At 41.8% G+C, this 19390-nt stretch overlaps 1 protein-coding gene across 5 annotated transcripts in view; it reads left to right on the top strand.

The window, feature by feature from the left end:
* The window catches only part of RNF13 (ring finger protein 13), a gene marked incomplete at both ends in the record, with an annotated part of 49939 nt that overhangs the window by 12432 nt on the left and 18117 nt on the right, over positions 1-19390 (top strand). For 2 of the 5 annotated variants that reach the window (XM_083364430.1, XM_083364428.1), the window contains 2 exons: positions 13275-13400; positions 18693-18780. In XM_083364430.1, coding sequence (XP_083220556.1) covers positions 13275-13400; positions 18693-18780 — 214 coding nt within the window. Of the gene's footprint in view, positions 1-13274; positions 13401-18692; positions 18791-19390 lie in introns of those variants that run through there. The other 3 variants (XM_083364429.1, XM_083364427.1, XM_083364431.1) reach the window with 2 other exon arrangements.

Genomic DNA, 19390 nt, shown 5'->3' with positions numbered 1-19390 from the left:
GGCTGCAAACACCCATGACAACACTCACCACTCATGTGGCCAATAGCCCATGGCCCAGAGGTTGGGGACCCCTGCCTTATTCTCCATCACCTTGTCTTTCTGAGTAAGAACTCTCATTGTTCCGGCTATAGATGATACATTGATAACACGATGCCTGTTACCATCTTTTACATAAGTACTTTTCAAATCAGAAACTACAGGGAGTGCAGAATTATTAGGCAAATGAGTATTTTGACCACATCATCCTCTTTATGCATGTTGTCTTACTCCAAGCTGTATAGGCTCGAAAGCCTACTACCAATTAAGCATATTAGGTGATGTGCATCTCTGTAATGAGAAGGGGTGTGGTCTAATGACATCAACACCCTGTATCAGGTGTGCATAATTATTAGGCAACTTCCTTTCCTTTGGCAAAATGGGTCAAAAGAAGGACTTGACAGGCTCAGAAAAGTCAAAAATAGTGAGATATCTTGCAGAGGGATGCAGCACTCTTAAAATTGCAAAGCTTCTGAAGCGTGATCATCGAACAATCAAGCGTTTCATTCAAAATAGTCAACAGGGTCGCAAGAAGCTGTCGGGCCTCGGAAGCCCGACACTCGAAAGGGGGGCCCCTCCACCCCCCCTGCACCACCTGCTTCCCTCCCGCCGACCTTACCCAGCTCCAGAGCGGCTCGGAAAGTTCTGGGGTCCGTGCCGCTTCTCCCGCCGCCTCCACACGCGCCGCAGCTGCTGGGCTCACCCGGCGGCGCGTCGTCACGTGGCTCCCCGGCTCCGGAGGCTCCAGGACTCACGCCGCCTCTTCTGCCGCCTCCGGACGTTCCGCTGCTGCTGGCCTCGCCCGGCGGTGCGTCGTCACACGGCTCCCCGGCTTCGGGGGCTCCAGGACTCACGCCGCCTCTTCTGCCGCCTCCGGACGCACCGCAGCTGCTGCCCTCGCCCAGCGGTGCGTCTGCGCGCGGCTCCTCGGCTCGGGCGGCTCCGGGACTCGCGCCGCGGCTTCTGCCGCCTCCGGACGCGCCGCGGCTGCTGTGCTCGCCCGGCGGCATGTTGGCACGAAGTTCCCCGGCCTGCGGCTTGCCTGGTGGAGGCCTGCGCCAGCTCAGCGTCTCTGCGGCCTGGGAGGCTTCGAAAGCTTCGGCCTCGCGGGGGACTGCGTCAGACTCCGACGCCATGCCTGCGCAGGACTGTGTGGCGACGCCGTTAGGGGATGGGTCCCTCCCCGCTGCGGCGACCGGGTGGCTGGGGCCTTCGGACATGGACGATGACAGGGGGGTTGGGGGGTGGGTGCAGCAGGGAGTGGGTGAGGGGAAACGGCACGGTGGTGGCGGCACGTTGGGGGGGCCTTACCTGACTGAGCGACGGGCAAAAGGCCTTGTAGGGGAGGGGTGGGGAAGTTATAGAGAGTGGGAGGGCGGAGGCATGTTTGGGTGGAGTTTGGGTGGGGTTTTCAGGAGTGTATATAGCAGCGTTGGATGCAGGTAGCAGCCAACGCTGGCTTTGTTTCTCGTTGCGGTTGTTGCTCTGAAGAATAAAGCGCTTCTAGACTGCAGCAGAAGTCTCTCGTTCCTGTGTTCGGCATCTACCCTGCTTGTTGCAGGACAAGTCTTGACAGAAAGCCAGCGTTGCACTAGCATTGCGGCCCTACTGCCTTTCAGCTGTGTTCCGTTTGTGTGCCATGGCGGAGGGTGTGCAAGGGGCCGCGTTGGAGACTGCTTCGGAGGAGGCTGGTGTGGCTGGGGCGGCGTGAGTCCTGGAGGCGGCGTGAGTCCTGGAGCCTCCGGAGCGGCGTGAGTCCTGGAGCCTCCGGAGCCGGGGAGCCACGTGCTCGCCGCTGTGCTCGCCCGGCGGCATGTTGGCACGAAGTTCCCCGGCCTGCGGCTTGCCTGGTGGAGGCCTGCGCCAGCTCAGCGTCTCTGCGGCCTGGGAGGCTTCGAAAGCTTCGGCCTCGCGGGGGACTGCGTCAGACTCCGACGCCATGCCTGCGCAGGACTGTGTGGCGACGCCGTTAGGGGATGGGTCCCTCCCCGCTGCGGCGACCGGGTGGCTGGGGCCTTCGGACATGGACGATGACAGGGGGGTTGGGGGGTGGGTGCAGCAGGGAGTGGGTGAGGGGAAACGGCACGGTGGTGGCGGCACGTTGGGGGGGCCTTACCTGACTGAGCGACGGGCAAAAGGCCTTGTAGGGGAGGGGTGGGGAAGTTATAGGGAGTGGGAGGGCGGAGGCATGTTTGGGTGGAGTTTGGGTGGGGTTTTCAGGAGTGTATATAGCAGCGTTGGATGCAGGTAGCAGCCAACGCTGGCTTTGTTTCTCGTTGCGGTTGTTGCTCTGAAGAATAAAGCGCTTCTAGACTGCAGCAGAAGTCTCTCGTTCCTGTGTTCGGCATCTACCCTGCTTGTTGCAGGACGAGTCTTGACAGAAGCGTGTGGAGAAACCAAGGCGCAAAATAACTGCCCATGAACTGAGAAAAGTCAAGCGTGCAGCTGCCAAGATGCCACTTGCCACCAGTTTGGCCATATTTCAGAGCTGCAACATCACTGGAGTGCCCAAAAGCACAAGGTGTGCAATACTCAGAGACATGGCCAAGGTAAGAAAGGCTGAAAGACGACCACCACTGAACAAGACACACAAGCTGAAATGTCAAGACTGGGCCAAGAAATATCTCAAGACTGATTTTTCTAAGGTTTTATGGACTGATGAAATGAGAGTGAGTCTTGATGGGCCAGATGGATGGGCCCGTGGCTGGATTGGTAAAGGGCAGAGAGCTCCAGTCCGACTCAGACGCCAGCAAGGTGGAGGTGGAGTACTGGTTTGGGCTGGTATCATCAAAGATGAGCTTGTGGGGCCTTTTCGGGTTGAGGATGGAGTCAAGCTCAACTCCCAGTCCTACTGCCAGTTTCTGGAAGACACCTTCTTCAAGCAGTGGTACAGGAAGAAGTCTGCATCCTTCAAGAAAAACATGATTTTCATGCAGGACAATGCTCCATCACACGCGTCCAAGTACTCCACAGCGTGGCTGGCAAGAAAGGGTATAAAAGAAGGAAATCTAATGACATGGCCTCCTTGTTCACCTGATCTGAACCCCATTGGGAACCTGTGGTCCATCATCAAATGTGAGATTTACAAGGAGGGAAAACAGTACACCTCTCTGAACAGTGTCTGGGAGGCTGTGGTTGCTGCTGCACGCAATGTTGATGGTGAACAGATCAAAACACTGACAGAATCCATGGATGGCAGGCTTTTGAGTGTCCTTGCAAAGAAAGGTGGCTATATTGGTCACTGATTTGTTTTTGTTATGTTTTTGAATGTCAGAAATGTATATTTGTGAATGTTGAGATGTTATATTGGTTTCACTGGTAAAAATAAATAATTGAAATGGGTATATATTTGTTTTTTGTTAAGTTGCCTAATAATTATGCACAGTAATAGTCACCTGCACACACAGATATCCCCCTAAAATAGCTATAACTAAAAACAAACTAAAAACTACTTCCAAAAATATTCAGCTTTGATATTAATGAGTTTTTTGGGTTCATTGAGAACATGGTTGTTGTTCAATAATAAAATTAATCCTCAAAAATACAGCTTGCCTAATAATTCTGCACTCCCTGTAGGTTCTGAATGTAGGTCTGTTGATTAGGGTAATTCTCAGCTCCTGTGCAGTCTCTTCAAGGCTGTACTGAGCATTGGGTCAGTATACATTCTTGTGGTATTCCTATCAAATATCATATTCTCAACTATGGTAACAAATTATGCATCTTATTTTCTGTTGCACTCATTTTTCTCTTGGTTTGAATAGAACAGATATTATACAGTATGTACTACTAACTTACTTTGATATCAGTTACAAAGGCTATATTTCTTAGAATAAACATTGAGAATTCTGTCATCTAAATTGCCGATGTACAGTCAAAACATTATACTTGTTTTCAGAAGGATTTGTTTCTTTATAGGCCTTAATATGCAATAATAGCTAGTGCCAAGATAAAAAAGAATTGCAGTATGTTGTACCTATATTTCTAGAGTGATTTATTCTGAGAATGCTTTGGTTTATTTCGATATTGACTGAAATCTTTGTCATTTGTCTACAAAAGCAATTACAAGAAAACTGGCAAATTAGCATCTCAAGGTAGATTTAGATTTATTTAATCTAAGGTAAATAATGTATTAGTTGTCAGATTGTATTTCTGGAAATGCTGTAAAATGCACCAGAAAACGTTAGCATGTACCAAAGAGATCTTGAATTATTGTCTACTGCTCTAATAGTTTTTAAAAGAAATTAATATATAGGCCCCTCATGGAACATCAGAAAAGTTCATGGAGAAAATCTGTGTGGTCAATAGGAATAAAAAACCATTTGATGGCACATATCAATCAGTATATCATGGAACAGTGCCTTGTAGCAATGAAAGACTTGCACATCTCAATGACATTCAGATATACCATTAGGAGTGTCTACTTTCAAAAGGGAACCCATGATAGGCCTGTCATAAAAAAATGGAACAGATAGGATACAATCCATTTGAAAAGGAATGGGAACCCACTCCAGATTTCTACCAAGAAAGCCACATAGATTTTCAAAGCCAGGGTAATGTCAATATAGTACTTGAAGGTGAGCCCCATAGGTTAAGAAGGTATACTATAGAATGAACATTCAGTGGGAAAGTATTCCACTGCAAAGAACAAAGGACAAATAGGAATAGCTTTTTATGTTGGAGATGTGCCTGGATTCAAACTGAAAGAATATCCAGCTGCTGATGTCAAAACCATGAATCAAGTGAATATCAGACAGAAGTATCAGATTTCACCACGTTGACATTCTAGGAATCAGCAAAACATCCTCAAGTGATACTGTGTTAATTATAGAAGAATGGAATGCTGAAATTGGAATCAAACAGCATCTGCACTAACAGGAAAAACAGTGTTTTGAAATTTTAGCAGATTATGATAGCAAATTACACTAGAAGCCAGCAAGATGAGTACATTTGTCACAGGATGGACAATACTGGAATCAAACTAAGTATGTAGTGTGCAAGCAAGGATGGAGGAGCTTTCTTCAGATATCAAAAATGAGGCCTGGGGCTGATTGTGGTTCAGATCATGAAATAATTCTTACAAGATTACAAACAAAACTAAAAAAACAGGCCAACAAGATAATCTTATCAGTATTCTGCATAGTAATGCAATGGAGGTAAAGAATAGATTTAGATTTGATAAACGGATTGCTTGAAGATCTATGTTCCGAAATTTGCCAAACTTAAACACTAAGTTCCAGAGAAGAGCAAGGGGTAAGGAAATACATTTAAATAAACAATGTAAAGAAATCGAGGATAATTGATCTGGAAGTGCAAATTATTTAACAGGTTTACATAAATCAGTGCAATTTTCATGAAAAGAAGAAACACTGTAAAAGGCAAAGAAGACAAAAAGCTATTGAAGAAAAAAGATATAAAGAAGTGATAGAAGAAATATATGGAAAAAAATGTATGAGAGGATCTCCATTGATGAGATATTCTCTCTCTCTCTCTCTTTCTCTCTCTCTCTCTCTCTCTCTCTCTCTCTCTCTCTCTCTCTCTGTGTGTGTGTGTGTGTGTGTGTGTGTGTGTAGTTTGATTTCTGAACTAGAGCCAGGGATCTGGAAACTGAAGTGAAATGGACTGTAGGAAATATTGCTAACAATGAGTTGTGAGATTAGATGAAATATCAGTTAACTATTTAAAGGTTATTTTCTTATTTTATTGATTAAATGTATATGCCACCCATTTCCTGGCTGAAAGCAACTTTTAAGATGATATGGTTAAAATGCTAATAGTTTGCTGCTTGTAAACTGATATGAAAAAATCTTTTATTCCAATATTAAAAAGAGCAGTGTTAAAGAATGCTCAAAGCACAAATTGCATTGATCCCACATGGCAGTAAGAAAATGCTCAATTTTTTTTCTATCCAGGCTTTAGCATGCACAGAAAGAGCCACAAAGTGTATAAGTTCAATTCAGAAGAAGCAGAAGCATCTGATATTGTATTGCAAACATCTGATGGATAATGGAAAAGGCAAGGGAGTTTCAAACATAAATTATTTTTTTTGCTTTATTAATTATATAACTGTTTTTAACTCTACAAACCACAACAAAAAAAAACTTTAAAAACACTGGATTACCTCATCTGCCTGTTGAATAATTTATGCGATCACCAGGAAATAACTGTTAGAAGGAATATGGAGCCAACTAGATTCGAAAAGGAGTAGGCCAAGATTGTATGCTGTGGTTTCTTTAAAAAATAATTTTTATACAGAATGTCTGAGAAGAAAAAACAGAAACTGGAATTAAGGTTGCTGGGAGAAGCATCAGCAACCTCAGATATACTAATGATGCCACTTTGATGGCTGAAAGTAAAGTGGAACTAACTACAATAAGTTACTCTTATTGAAAGTAAAAGAGTAGAAAAGCCAATCTGCTGGTCAATATTCCTTTAAAAAAAAGATTCTGTCAACAAGCAATGACAGCCCAATGTGAACAGACAATAAGGAAACAGAAGTAGTAACAGACTTCATTTTCTTAGACTCAAAAGATTCACAGTGGTCCTTATAAAATAAAGTGATATCTGCTATGGCAAAATTCTAGACAAAATGCTAAAATGCAATAATAACACACCAAGAGCAAAAGTATGTTTCGTCAAGACTTGTTTTTCTAGGTGAAAAATGTACTTTGAAAGCTTGTTTATCAGAAAGGTTGAACAATAAAAAAGTGATGCCTTTGAATTGTAGTGCTGGGGAAAATTGAGAATACTTGGATTGTAAGAACAAATAATTCAATACTCTATAAAACTGCAGAGCTCATCAGAAGATGAAGGTAAATGTTAAATATTTTGGACCTTTACCATGAAGACAAGAGTAATTGGAGAAGACCCAATGCTTCTTGAATCAGAAACAATTAGTAAAAGGGTTGACAGAAAACAAGATGGCAAAATACTGTTATTGAGTTTACAAGAATTGACAGGAGAACTTATTGATAGACAATCCTGGTAAACTGATGTCCATTGTGTCACAGAAGCCAACTGAATAATTAGCAATTACATATTGGGGGTATAATTAAATACATCTAAAAGGCAGGCAGGCACATTTGAACTGTATTATCTGACAGGATTTGAATTCTATGTCTTAACAATTAGGCAATAGAAAGTTAAAGTTCACTTAATTACTGTGGCAAAAAAGGTGGTGAAATTAATAACTTACTTAATAACTGCATCACTTAGTGATAGAAGTTCCAGTTCCAATTGTGGTTGTAAGTTGAAGACTACCGTAGTTTCTGGCGTATAAGACGACTTTTTAACCCATGAAAATCTTCTCAAAAGTCAGGGGTTGTCTTATACGCCGGGTGCTGAAACTTTAGGGACAGGGCTGGCTGGAAAACCTGGAGCGGATCTTCCATTTAGTCTGCACAGGGAAAGCGGGACCAATTGGAGTAGAAGCTGCAGTCTGTGATTTTTTACAGGCTGGGGTCTGGGCGTCTTTCCTTCTAAAGTTAAAAAGCAGCTGTAGGCAGGTGGGGAATGCAATAGCAACTTGAAACGCAGGTGGGGAATGCCAGCCAGAGCAGCTGCTTAGCTCTAAGGACACATTTGACTCAGGAACTGGGCGGGCTGGCTGGAAAACCTGGAGCGGATCTCCCATTTGGTCTTTTTTTTTTAATCCCATTTATATCCCGCCCTTCTCCGAAGACTCAGGGCGTCTTACAATTTAAAGCACAAATCAATGTGCTTAGCAATAGCCTTCATTCTATGTATATGCCTGCTTATTAGAGCTTTCACACACACCCCCACAAGCAGCATTATTACAAAGTCAGCTTATTGCTCCCAACAATCTGAGTCCTCATTTTACCTACCTCGGAAGGATGGAAGGCTGACTCAACCTTGAGCCTGGTGGGATGAGAACCTGCACTAATTGCAGGCAGCTGGTGTTACTTAAAGCTCTGCACAGAGAAAGGTTTAGAGTGAATTAGGAAAAGTGAAAAAGTGAATTAGGAAAATAGGAAACGCTTGCTGGAATTGGGTATGTGTAGTTTAACGAAGAGAAGGGCGAGGGGTGACATGATAGCAGTGATCCAATATCTCAGGGGCTGCCACAAAGAAGAGGAAGTCAAGCTATTCTCCAAAGCACCTGAAAGCAGGACAAGAAGCAATGGATGGAAACTAGTCAAGGAGAGAAGCAACCTAGAACTAAGGAGAAACTTCCTGACAGTTAGAACAATTAACCAGTGGAACAACCTGCCTCCAGAAGTGGTGAATGCTCCAACACTGGAAGTTTTTAAGAAGAGACTGGACAGCCATTTGTCTGAAATGGTATAGGGTTTCCTGCCTTAGCAGGGGGTTGGACTAGATGACCTCCAAGGTCCCTTCCAACTACTACTACTTCTTCTTCTTCTTCTTCTTCTTCTTCTTCTTCTTCTTCTTCTTCTTCTTCTTCTTCTTCTTCTTCTTCTTCTTCTTTCTTCTCCTTCTTCTTCTCCTCCTCCTCCTTCTTCTTCTTCTTCTTCTTCTTCTTCTTCTTATTATTATTATTATTATTATTATTATTATTATTATTATTAAGTTTAATCCACTTGCACTGTTTTATGTTTACATGTTTGATGACAAACAGCCTTATGTTTATAAGTGACAGTTTTCCTACTAAGTACCTGCATGTCATAAGCATTTGAATTAAAATTATTATATTAAAATCAAATCTGATGTTTTTTAATTTTTATTTGGTGTGCGTTGGAAGAGGGGTAGTCTTATACGGCGAGTATAGCCCAAACCCTATAATTTAACAGGAAATGTAGGGGGTCGTCTTATACGCCCAGTCGTCTTATACGCCGGAAAATACGGTACCTGAAGAGGGACCCCTCTATTTAAGCTTTGATTCAGTAAGTCTAAGTAATAGTTGTACTGTATATTATTTCCTTCTCTAGTGATTACACCCAGTAGGGCCAAGGATCCTGAGAGGGTACAAAGTTTTCTGTTTTTCCCTTCTCAAGAGATATATTTAAAATGAAAATTAAATAAAATTCGTATTCTGCTTGTGGTGAAAATACCTCAAATGCAATAATAAAAATGTGCTTAAAATACTATAGAATTGGCAGGCTGCAACAAAGCTTTTTAATATATGCTTAAAGCTTAAACTTTTATAGCATATCTGTGTAATAATAATAATAATAATAAAGTTGGAAGGGACCTTGGAGGTCATCTAGTACACCTCCTGCTCAGGCAGGAAATCCTATACCATTTCAGACAAATGGCTGTCCAGTCTCTTCTTAAAAACTTCCAGTGTTGGAGCATTCACCGCTTCTGGAGGCAGGTTGTTCCACTGATTAATTGTTCTAACTGTCAGGAAGTCTCTCCTTAGTTCTAGGTTGCTTCTCTCCTTGATTAGTTTCCATCCGTTGCTTCTTGTTTTGCCTTCAGGTGCTTTGGAGAATAGCTTGACTTCCTCTTCTTTGTGGCAGCCCCTGAGGTATTGGAACACTGCCATCATGTCACTCCTCTCCCTTATCTTCATTAAACTAGACATACCCAATTCCAGCAATCGTTCCTTATATGTTTTAGCCTCCAGTCCCCTAATCATCTTTGTTGCTCTTCTCTGTACTCTTTCTAGAGTCAACATCTTTTTTACATTGTGGTGACCAAAACTGGATGCAGTATTCCAAGTGTGGCCTTACCAAGGCATTGTAAAGTGGTATTAACACTTCACATGATCTTGATTCTTTCCCTCTGTTAATGCAGCTTAGCACTCTGTTGGCTTTTTTGGCAGCTGCAGCACACTGCTGGCTCATATTTAAGTGATTGTCCACTAGGACTCCAAGATCCCTCTCACAGTTACCACTATTGAGTAAGGTGCCACCTATACTGTACCTGTGCATTTGGTTTTTCTTGCCTAAACGTAGAACCTTACTTTTTCCACCATTGAATTTCATTTTGTTAGATAGTGCCCAGTGTTCGAGTCTGTCAAGATCCTTCTGTATCTTAAGCCTATCTTCTGGAGCGTTGGGTATTCCTGCCATCTTGGTGTCTTCTGCAAATTTGATGAGTTCCCCATCTATCCCCTCAGCCAAATCATTGATGAAGATGTTGAAGAACACTGGGCCCAGAACAGAGCCCTGGGGCACCCCACTACACACTTCCTTCCATGTAGATGCAGTTCCATTGAGGACCACATGCTGAGAACGGCCTGTCAGCCAGCTACGAATCCATCTGGTGGTGATGCTATCTAACCCACATTTTTCTATCTTACCAAGTAGCAGGTTGTGATCTACTTTATCAAATGCCTTACTGAAGTCCAAGTCCAAGTGTATTTAAGTACACACTTAAGTGGTTTGTTGGATCAATGCCCATGTGAAATAGAGTTGGAAGCATAGCTCAGTTGCACTTGAACGTTGTCATTATAAATTATACTGTACCTTGACATTTGATTAATTTTAATTTGTATTGGACTTTAGGATATAGGATTCTGATTTCTTCCTTACCTGGCAAAGGATGCTGGTTACAGTGATGTCATACTTGCACCATTAACAGTTTTGATTGATTTACATGAAACTTCCATCATTTTTTTATCCTGAAGAGAAGAATTTAAAACAGGCAATCATAAGTAAACTGAACAAATTGCCATTTTTTGTATTAGAACCTTTGTAATTTAGTTTTTAAAATGATGTTGTAGTTCCACAAAACAAATAGGATGAGTTGTCTTGTATTGCGCTGCATGACTCTTTCCTCATAAAGAGGGGAAGGGAATGTTTAGAAGAGCATCCTTTCCCAGCAACCGGTACTAGAGGTATTAGTGCTTATCTGGAGAATCGCATAGTGTTAATTGTGGCAAAGGGCAGTTTCCTCGCCATGACAGTTTGGCTTATGAACATCCTGTAATTGATAGCATAATGAAGGTAGCTGTACAGTACAGGAACACTGAGTGTTCTCCTTCCAGCACAATATTTATTTCTTTCTCAACAGAGAATACACAGAGTGTACGACAAATTTGCTAGATGGTTTTCTCTGTTTCTGCTGCTCTCTTTTCAAATTGGGTCATACTATAAGAAATTTGGCGTCTAGTCATGCCGGCCACATGACCACGGAGACGTCCTCGGACAAACGCTGGCTCTTCGGCTTTGAAACGGAGATGAGCACCAGCCCCTAGAGTCGGAAACGACTAGCACGCATGTGCGGGGGAACCTTTACTTTTACCTTTTTATAAGAAATTATCTCACAAGAGCTGAAATTCCGTGATAAAATAAGCCAGAGTGACGGCCTTTTTTAAAAACTAATGCCAGCTCACCACCTTAAACTATCCACTAGAGCAGGGGTCAGCAACCCGAAAAAGGAAAAGAGCCACTGGGAACCGGTTCCATCACACATAAAAAAAAGTGGGAGCCGCGTGTGTGCGTACATGCACGCGCATGCGCAAAAAAGTTTCTTGCACGGACGCGCGCGGTTGTCTTTTTTTTTATGTGTGATGGAACCGGTTCCCAGTTGCGCAACAGCGACGGCCCGGGCCGCGGCAGCTTTCGCAACAAGCGGGGCCGCTACCCATTCCGAGAGGTGCACGCGCACCTCCCCAAACCTCCCCAAACGTCGCCAGGTGTCCGTAACTCCACGCGAACGGGCAGCGGCCCGTCTGCAAAGCTGCCGAAAGTGGCAGCTTTGCAGATGGGCCGCGGCAGCTTTCGCAACAAGCGGGGCCACTGCCCGTTCGCGCGGAGGTACGGAGACCTGCCGACGTTTGGGGAGGTTTGGGGAGGTGCACGCGCACCTCCCCAAACCTCCCCAAACGTCGGCAGGTCTCCGGACGACGGCGGCTTGGGAGAGGTGCACGCGCACTCTCCAAACCTCCGCCATCCCGTTTGCACAGCTGCCGTGTTCGTCAATGTTTGACGAACGCGGCAGGTCTCTGGACGGGATGGTGGCGGTTTGGCAAGTGCGCGTGCACTCTCCAAACCGCCGCCATCCCGTTTGCACAGCTGCCGTGAACGCGGCAGGTCTCTGGACGGGACAGCGGCGGCTTGGAGAGGTGCACGCGCACCTCCGCCCTTCGGAAAGGTGCGTGCGCACCTATCAGAATGGGCGGTGCCACTCTCCATTTGGAGAGATGCGCGTGCACCACTGCCCGTTCGAAGAGGTGCGCGCGCACCGGGCGGCTGAGAGCCGCAGGAGACGGCTCAAAGAGCCGCATGCGGCTCCGGAGCCGCGGGTTGCCGACCCGTGCACTACAGGGTATCATAGCAACTTCTGTGAAATAAAACCACTATAGATATTTTGAATGAAATGTTAACGTTTATGTTACCTTCTTAGGCTGCGTATATTTCGCTGATGTATTTTAGATTTCACAAATACCAGTGTAACATGTTAATTGTATTAATTATCAATATACCGACGACATTTGGTTATACATCACAGGCCAGACCAGGCCGGAGATGATTTGGAGGTGTTGAGTTGGTACTTTGACCTTAGAAGTTTAAGTTTAAGTTTAAGTTTTATTAAATTTTTATACCGCCCTTCTCCCGAAGGACTCAGGGCGGTGAACAGGGCATATAATAGGGAGTAGATGGGATAAAACAATTTCAGATTAAATCCTAGCAAGATGGATATACTGTTTTTCTCAGGAACTCTTAGCTCTGACTCAATTCCAGTGATAGCTCTGGGCCAAGCTCTCCACTTCTTCAAAAGTCAGTCAGTCCTCCTTGACTTGTGGCTCCTGCAGCAGTGGTGGTGGTGGGGGCTTTGTCTAGCTACAGTTCCTGGACTGAGGTCGCTATTGAAGGTAATTGAGAAACTGCAGTTGATAGAGACTAAAGTAACCAAGCATTTACAGAGTCGTACTTATTCTTTTGTTGCTGCATTGGTTATGTATAAAGTCCTGAGCTTGATCTAAAAGGATTCCAAAGTTCTTGTATGGTGCAGCACTGCGAATTGGAGGGCCTGGCTCATTCAGGATGATTTTTTCCTGCCCTGTGACTTGTCATCAGGCAAGTTGCTGTGCAACATTACTAGCCTGATTGTGGGAGGTGGCGGTTAGCATGACAGCAATCTTTCTTCAGGGTTTGGAATGCCTTCCCTGCAAAGAAATGTCATTGTCTTTCTGCAATCATTAAAATTACTTTATTCGATATCAAACCTGGATTGCTATTTTATAATTCCTTTTAATTATATTACATTTTTATTTATGCTGTATAATTCCCCAAATCTGTTAAAAAAATCTGTTAATTTTCCTGTCTTATGTCAAAATACTAATCATATCTTTTGAAAATGGTTTTCAGGGGTTCCTAATAAATTCAAAACCTGAGAATGCCTGTGAGCCTATAATTCCTCCACCTCTGAAGGATAACACATCCCATGAATTCTTTGTATTAATCAGAAGACTTGATTGCAATTTTGATATAAAGGTAAGTAACCTTTCATGTCTTCAATTCAGAAATGTATGGAATTTCTGAAGCTTCAAAATTATATTTAAATATGCTACTTGAAAAGAGTCACATTGTTGAGTCCATATGCATAAATCAAATTTGGGTAAGTTGCTCCCCAAATTTCTTCTTGCTGAAGATGGTTGGAACTGAGTCTTTTATCATTTTGAGACAGGTAACCCGTTGAAAACTAGTAGACAATGCAATTTAAAATACATAGAAACCCACTTTAAAAAAGACAGAAAATAGTTCTCTCTTTTTTGTATTTTTCTCCAGACATAATAGCATCCAAGTTGCCAAAAAAATATTAAATGTCTCCCCCTTGCCCCCCAAAACTGCCTACTTGTAATTAAATTGTTTTTGGGCTATCCACCAATTCTCTTGCTTGCGGCAATTTGCTTATATGTCAAGCATTGTGGGAGGAAACTTATTTTCTCTGAAGGTTTTCTTCTGCAACAACTTAATATGTCTTTAATGCAGGACTTGGAACTTTTTTTCTTGTGGGTACCTGTACTGTATACTTTAGTAAAGAAATGGCATTCTTTATATTCTCAGAAGCGTTTAGAGTTGGCACTAGGCTTTGTTCCAGAATGCAACTGCTTCATTCTTTGGGGGTTCTTGAAATGGAGTTTAAACTACAGTAAAATGCAGCTGTCTAGAAATAAGATTGCTTGGGGACTTCACAACTTGTACATTAAATTATATAATTTAGATAATATTTAAAACAGCTGGTTCATGTTGAACATGCACATCGCTTTCTGGGATTAGTGAACATAGATGGTAAAGGTGATATATTTGTAAAATTAATACATTTGCCAGTCCTAGGCATATTTTCCTGTCCCTAATGTTACTTTCCCATTTCAAGTAAAAATAACCCAGGATCTGAAATTATGGTTTGATTCCAATTTTTCTAACTACTTCCAAGTATATCACAATTCCTAGCACCAAGAACTGTGGCTTGGAGAAAGTCTATTGCTGTGGTTTATAATTGAAAGCAAGCTTAAAAAGAAAAATGACAAGTGTTGTAAAACTTAGGTGCCCGGACAGTGTGTTCATATGATTGTGGGTGCCTTGCATGTGCCATTCACATATTTTAGAGCAGAGCTAATAAAATAGCAAGCTGGCAGATGACTGGTAACGTTGCTAGAAAAGTGGAATGCAAAAAGAGTGCGTACTCCCACTGCAATTAATAAGGGTGCCATACTGAACACAATGGTTGTATGAGCATAATTAAAAGTGCATTTTTGTCTTGTTTTTTATTTAAAAAACAGCTCTGAAGAATTCTAAGCAGCCTGGGGGTGGGATGGGGAGAGCTGAACTCTACAAATGCAAAATAGAATATTTGGAGAAGTTTTCTCTTCCCTTATGGTTGTTGTTTACACACAGGTTAAATTGCATTCAGGATTGTAACCTCATCTGACTGCTTGAGGGGAATGATTTTGGATATTCTTAGCATAAAAGAAACGTCTAACGTCTAAGAAAAAAAAGTAGCAGTCAAGGGAAGATTCTGTACTTGCCCATGCTGTTGTACCTGAATACTTCTTTTGTTTCCTTACTATCTCAAGCAGTATAATCAAGATGTTTACTGCTAGATCTATTGAATGTATATGTTGGTCTTAATACAGTATATGAAAAGCTTACTTTACTCCCAATAAATATATATTTGTGTTTGTAATACTAAACTTTTGCTTAGGAGAAAGTACACGAATTGCGTTAAATTGTCATGGCCAGAAGAATTTTTTGATATAGATTTGCTTCATTTTCTAGAGCAGTTGGCTTGTTGCATAGAAATCAGATAGTATAGTTTTAAATAAATCCTGATCACTTCCCAAGATGAGAACTTTGTTAGTTTCATTCATTATCTATTTTAAATTGTAGTTGCTATGTGCCAGCTGTTTTTATATTGAATACTGAAATTAATACTGCAAAAGCATTTCTTTTGATTGACAACAGTGGCATAAGGAACTAGCCCTATAGGTTATAGGAAGTGAAATAAGCTTGATTTAGCCTAATGCGGCAGCTCTGTACGTTATATTCAGGAATCTGTGGATCTAATAAAATGTTTACTGAGGAAAAGAAACTAAACAACATAGTACAGTAGTGAAATGTTAAATAATTTGTTTTACTTATTTATGAAACTATTATATTAAACTGTACATTATATTATATTATATTATATTACATTATTCAGTTTATGAAAATTTGCAAATGATAATTTGTAATTGAAATCTTCAATACGTCTGCATTAAACTTGTGTACTATAGTAATTATCCAAAACAGACACGGTTATTAGGGAATAAAGCTTATTCAACTGCTTGATAAGACTTAATTCAAAGTAAACATGTTTGATAACAACAACAACAATAATAATGTTGGAAGGGACCTTGGAGGTCATCTAGTCCAACCCCCTGCTCAGGCAGGAAACCCTATACCATTTCAGACAAATTCCTGTCCAGTCTCTTCTTAAAAACGTCCAGTGTTGGAGCATTCACCACTTCTGGAGGCAGGTTGTTCCACTGGTTAATTGTTCTAACTGTCAGGAAGTTTCTCCTTAGTTCTAGGTTGCTTCTCTTCTTGACTAGTTTCCATCCGTTGCTTCTTGTCCTGCTTTCAGGTGCTTTGGAGAATAGCTTGACTCCCTCTTCTTTGTGGGAGCCCCTGAGATATTGGAACACTGCTATCATGTCACCCCTCACCCTTCTCTTCGTTAAACTACACATACCCAATTCCAGCAACCGTTCCCTATGTTTTAGCCTCCAGTCCCTCAATCATCTTTGTTGCTCTTCTCTGTACTCTTTCCAGAGTCTCCTGCCTAAATGTAGAACCTTGCTTTTTTCACCATTGAATTTCATTTTGTTAGATAGTGCTCAGTGTTTGAGTGTCCAGAACCTCCTGTACCTTAATCCTATCTTCTGGAGTATTGGCTATTCCTGCCAGCTTGGTGTCATCTGCAAATTTGATGAGTTCCCCATCTATCCCCTCATCCATATCGTTGATGAAGATATTGAAGAGCACTGGGCCCAGAACAGAGCCCTGGGGCACCCCACTACACACTTCCTTCCATGTAGATGCGGTTCCATTGAGGACCACACGCTGAGTAAGGCCTGTCAGCAAGCTACGAATCCATCTGGTGGTGATGCTATCTAACCCACATTTTTCTATCTTATCAAGTAGTAGGTTGTGATCTACTTTTATCAAATGCCTTACTGAAGTCCAAGTAAATTATATCTACAGCATTCCTCTGGTCCACTAATTTTGTCACTTGGTCAAAGAATGCAATAAGATTTGTCTGGCATGATCTGTTTTTGACAAACCCATGTTGGCTTTTAGTGATGACTTTGTTTGCATCAAGGTGTTCGCTGATTTGTTTTTTGATTATCTTTTCCAGAATCTTCCCAGGTATTGAGGTCAGGCTGATAGGTCTGTAGTTTCCTGGATCTATTTTTTTCCCTACATCAGCTCTCTTCCAGTCCTCTGGTAGTTCCCCAGTGCTCCAGGATCTTTGAAAAATATAGTTCAGTGGTTCTGAGGTCACGTCTGCCAGTTCGTGAGAACCTTGGAGTGTAATCCATCTGGTTCTGGTGATTTGAACTCGTCTAGGCTGGACAGGTGCTCACTTACCATTTTCTTGCCTATCTTAACTTGCGTTTCTATTCTGTTTTTTATGGTACTGTTTTTGGTAGGTTGCACTGTTTTTTCCCTTTGTGTAAAGACAGATGCAAAAACCGAGTTAAATAGTTCTGCTTTCTCCCTGTTGCTTGTCACCTTCTTGCCACTTTCCCCCACTAATGGACCAATCATTTCCTTAACTTTTTTCTTGTTTTTTATATGTTGAAAGAAGCATTTTTTGTTATTTTTGACTTTGGTCGCAAGCCTTAGTTCATTTTGAGCCTTAGCTTTCCTCACTTCATCTTTGCAGGCACGGGCTATTTGCTGATATTCTGACTTAGTTATGTGCCCCTCTTTCCACTTCTTATATTTGTCCTTTTTATCTTTCAATGTTTTGCACATAGTTATTGCCTGTCCGATGGCAGTCCTTAGTTTTAAGATTTAGAAGCAAAGGCTTTCCCTCCTTGCTTCTGTGACACTGATCAAATATATAAATAAATATATTGATCATCTCATATTACCTTTTGAAACTAAAAGAGTGACTTTTGGGCTTTTTGCAGACTGCTGATGACAAACCTGAGACTTGAGCAAGCACAATTCCTTCCATAACAACTGTTTTTGATGCATAACAAGTAATACCTCTTAAATCTAGTACTAAAAGAAATGGCACGTATGTGTGGGAGAGGTCAAGAAAGCATTGTCTAGGAACATACACTAAATCCTGTGTAGGATAACATAGAATAGCTCAGATTTACCTCTAGATAAATTTGTAAACATAATAAAATTGTAAACATAAATGATTGGTTATCTTTATGGACTTTAGCTAACTTGACTGTCTCCCTCTCAAATTTACATATGATTTTGAAAGCGCACGGTAAGGTTCCTTGAAATATTTCTGAAACAAGCCATTAATTAGATAATTCCTGTAGTGTTGTCATGGTTTAAAATAGACTCCTCGCGCCTGTTTAAGAACAGCATCCAGGCATATGAAAACTGTAAACTAAAGATACACAATTTTTGTAACTTTACAGACTTATCTGAATGGCTGATATAGGCTGATATACAAACGTGTCTGAGTTTCTCTCCCATTGAGGAGAGTCCAGACCTAGAAAGAGATATTGTAAGGTTCGGTTGTCCTTTAAAAAGCAGCTTATTACCCTGTGAGACAATGCCTGGATGTGTAGGATTAACTATGGAAATATTTGGAAATATTTGCTTTCTTTCAATATTGAACATGACCTAGTGAACCCAGGATGGGTCTGTGAAACCAATCAAGTTTTAATTCTCAGGATCCTATTTACATTCGGGATTAAACTGTAAAATAAAATAGCTGATGTTGAAAACAGCTAATTTGTCTTTTGTAGAACACATTGAAGTTGCCTGAGGCAAAAGGAGGTTTCAGCGGTGCTCTTACATATAAATACAGGTAAATGGGAGAAGGTATTGTGCTCAGTGGTACTAGGTTTGTCCAAGTTCCAGTATTGAGAGTCATTGTCAGCAGGGTGACAAAAGGCAAAATATATATCACTCACTTTCTTTTGTACAGTTTGCATACTATAAGAACAGTTCACAAATAAAATAAGTTAGTTCAAGACGATATATGGGTAGCAGGAGTAAATCATGTATCTCTAATGAATATTTATTACAAGTGTGTTTGACATGCAGGTTTTAAATGCACAGAGAGCTGGATTTAAGGCAGCAATTGTTCACAATGTTGACTCTGATGACCTCATTAGCATGGGATCTCAAGACAGTAAGTACAGGTATTAATTCTCTCCTGTTTGAAAATTATTCTGTTTCTCAGTGGTGATGGCATATCATTTTTTTGTTCCCACTAAGAATTTCAACAAAATAAAAAAAAATATTTAATATGAACTTTATGGACACATCATTACAATCAAATGAGAGGAACACAGAATCAGACGTATTATGCCAAGTACTCTTCTATCTTTTAGCCTGTGAATACAGGTAGTTTTACTTAACAGTAATTAAGTCTGAGATTGGGACTGGGATTTCCTTCGCTACACAATGTGGTCATAAAGCACAATGTCATGTGACTGTGCTGATATAGCAGTTCCAGCAGTCCCCAGTTACTATTGGTAAATGAATCTCTGTGAGTCGCTGATGACTTCATCTGTCTGCAACTTTCAATTTCATGCTGGTTTCTCCATTAATATTGTTTGTGGGAAGCTGGCAGGGAACATATCAAATCACAACTGACAATGCAATGCTGTGACAGGCTTGTTGCCAAACACTCAGATCATAATCATGTGACCATGGCCGGAACTTTGAGTACTGGTTGTAAGTACCACTCATTTAGCACCATTGTAATTTGGATGGTTGCTGAATGAGTGGTCGTTAAC

Source organism: Vipera ursinii (assembly GCF_947247035.1).
Source record: "Vipera ursinii genome assembly, chromosome: 5".
NCBI classification, from domain to species: domain Eukaryota; kingdom Metazoa; phylum Chordata; class Lepidosauria; order Squamata; family Viperidae; genus Vipera; species Vipera ursinii.
The sequence above is the reverse complement of the archived record's forward strand: the minus strand, read 5'-3'. Positions and strand labels throughout refer to the sequence as shown.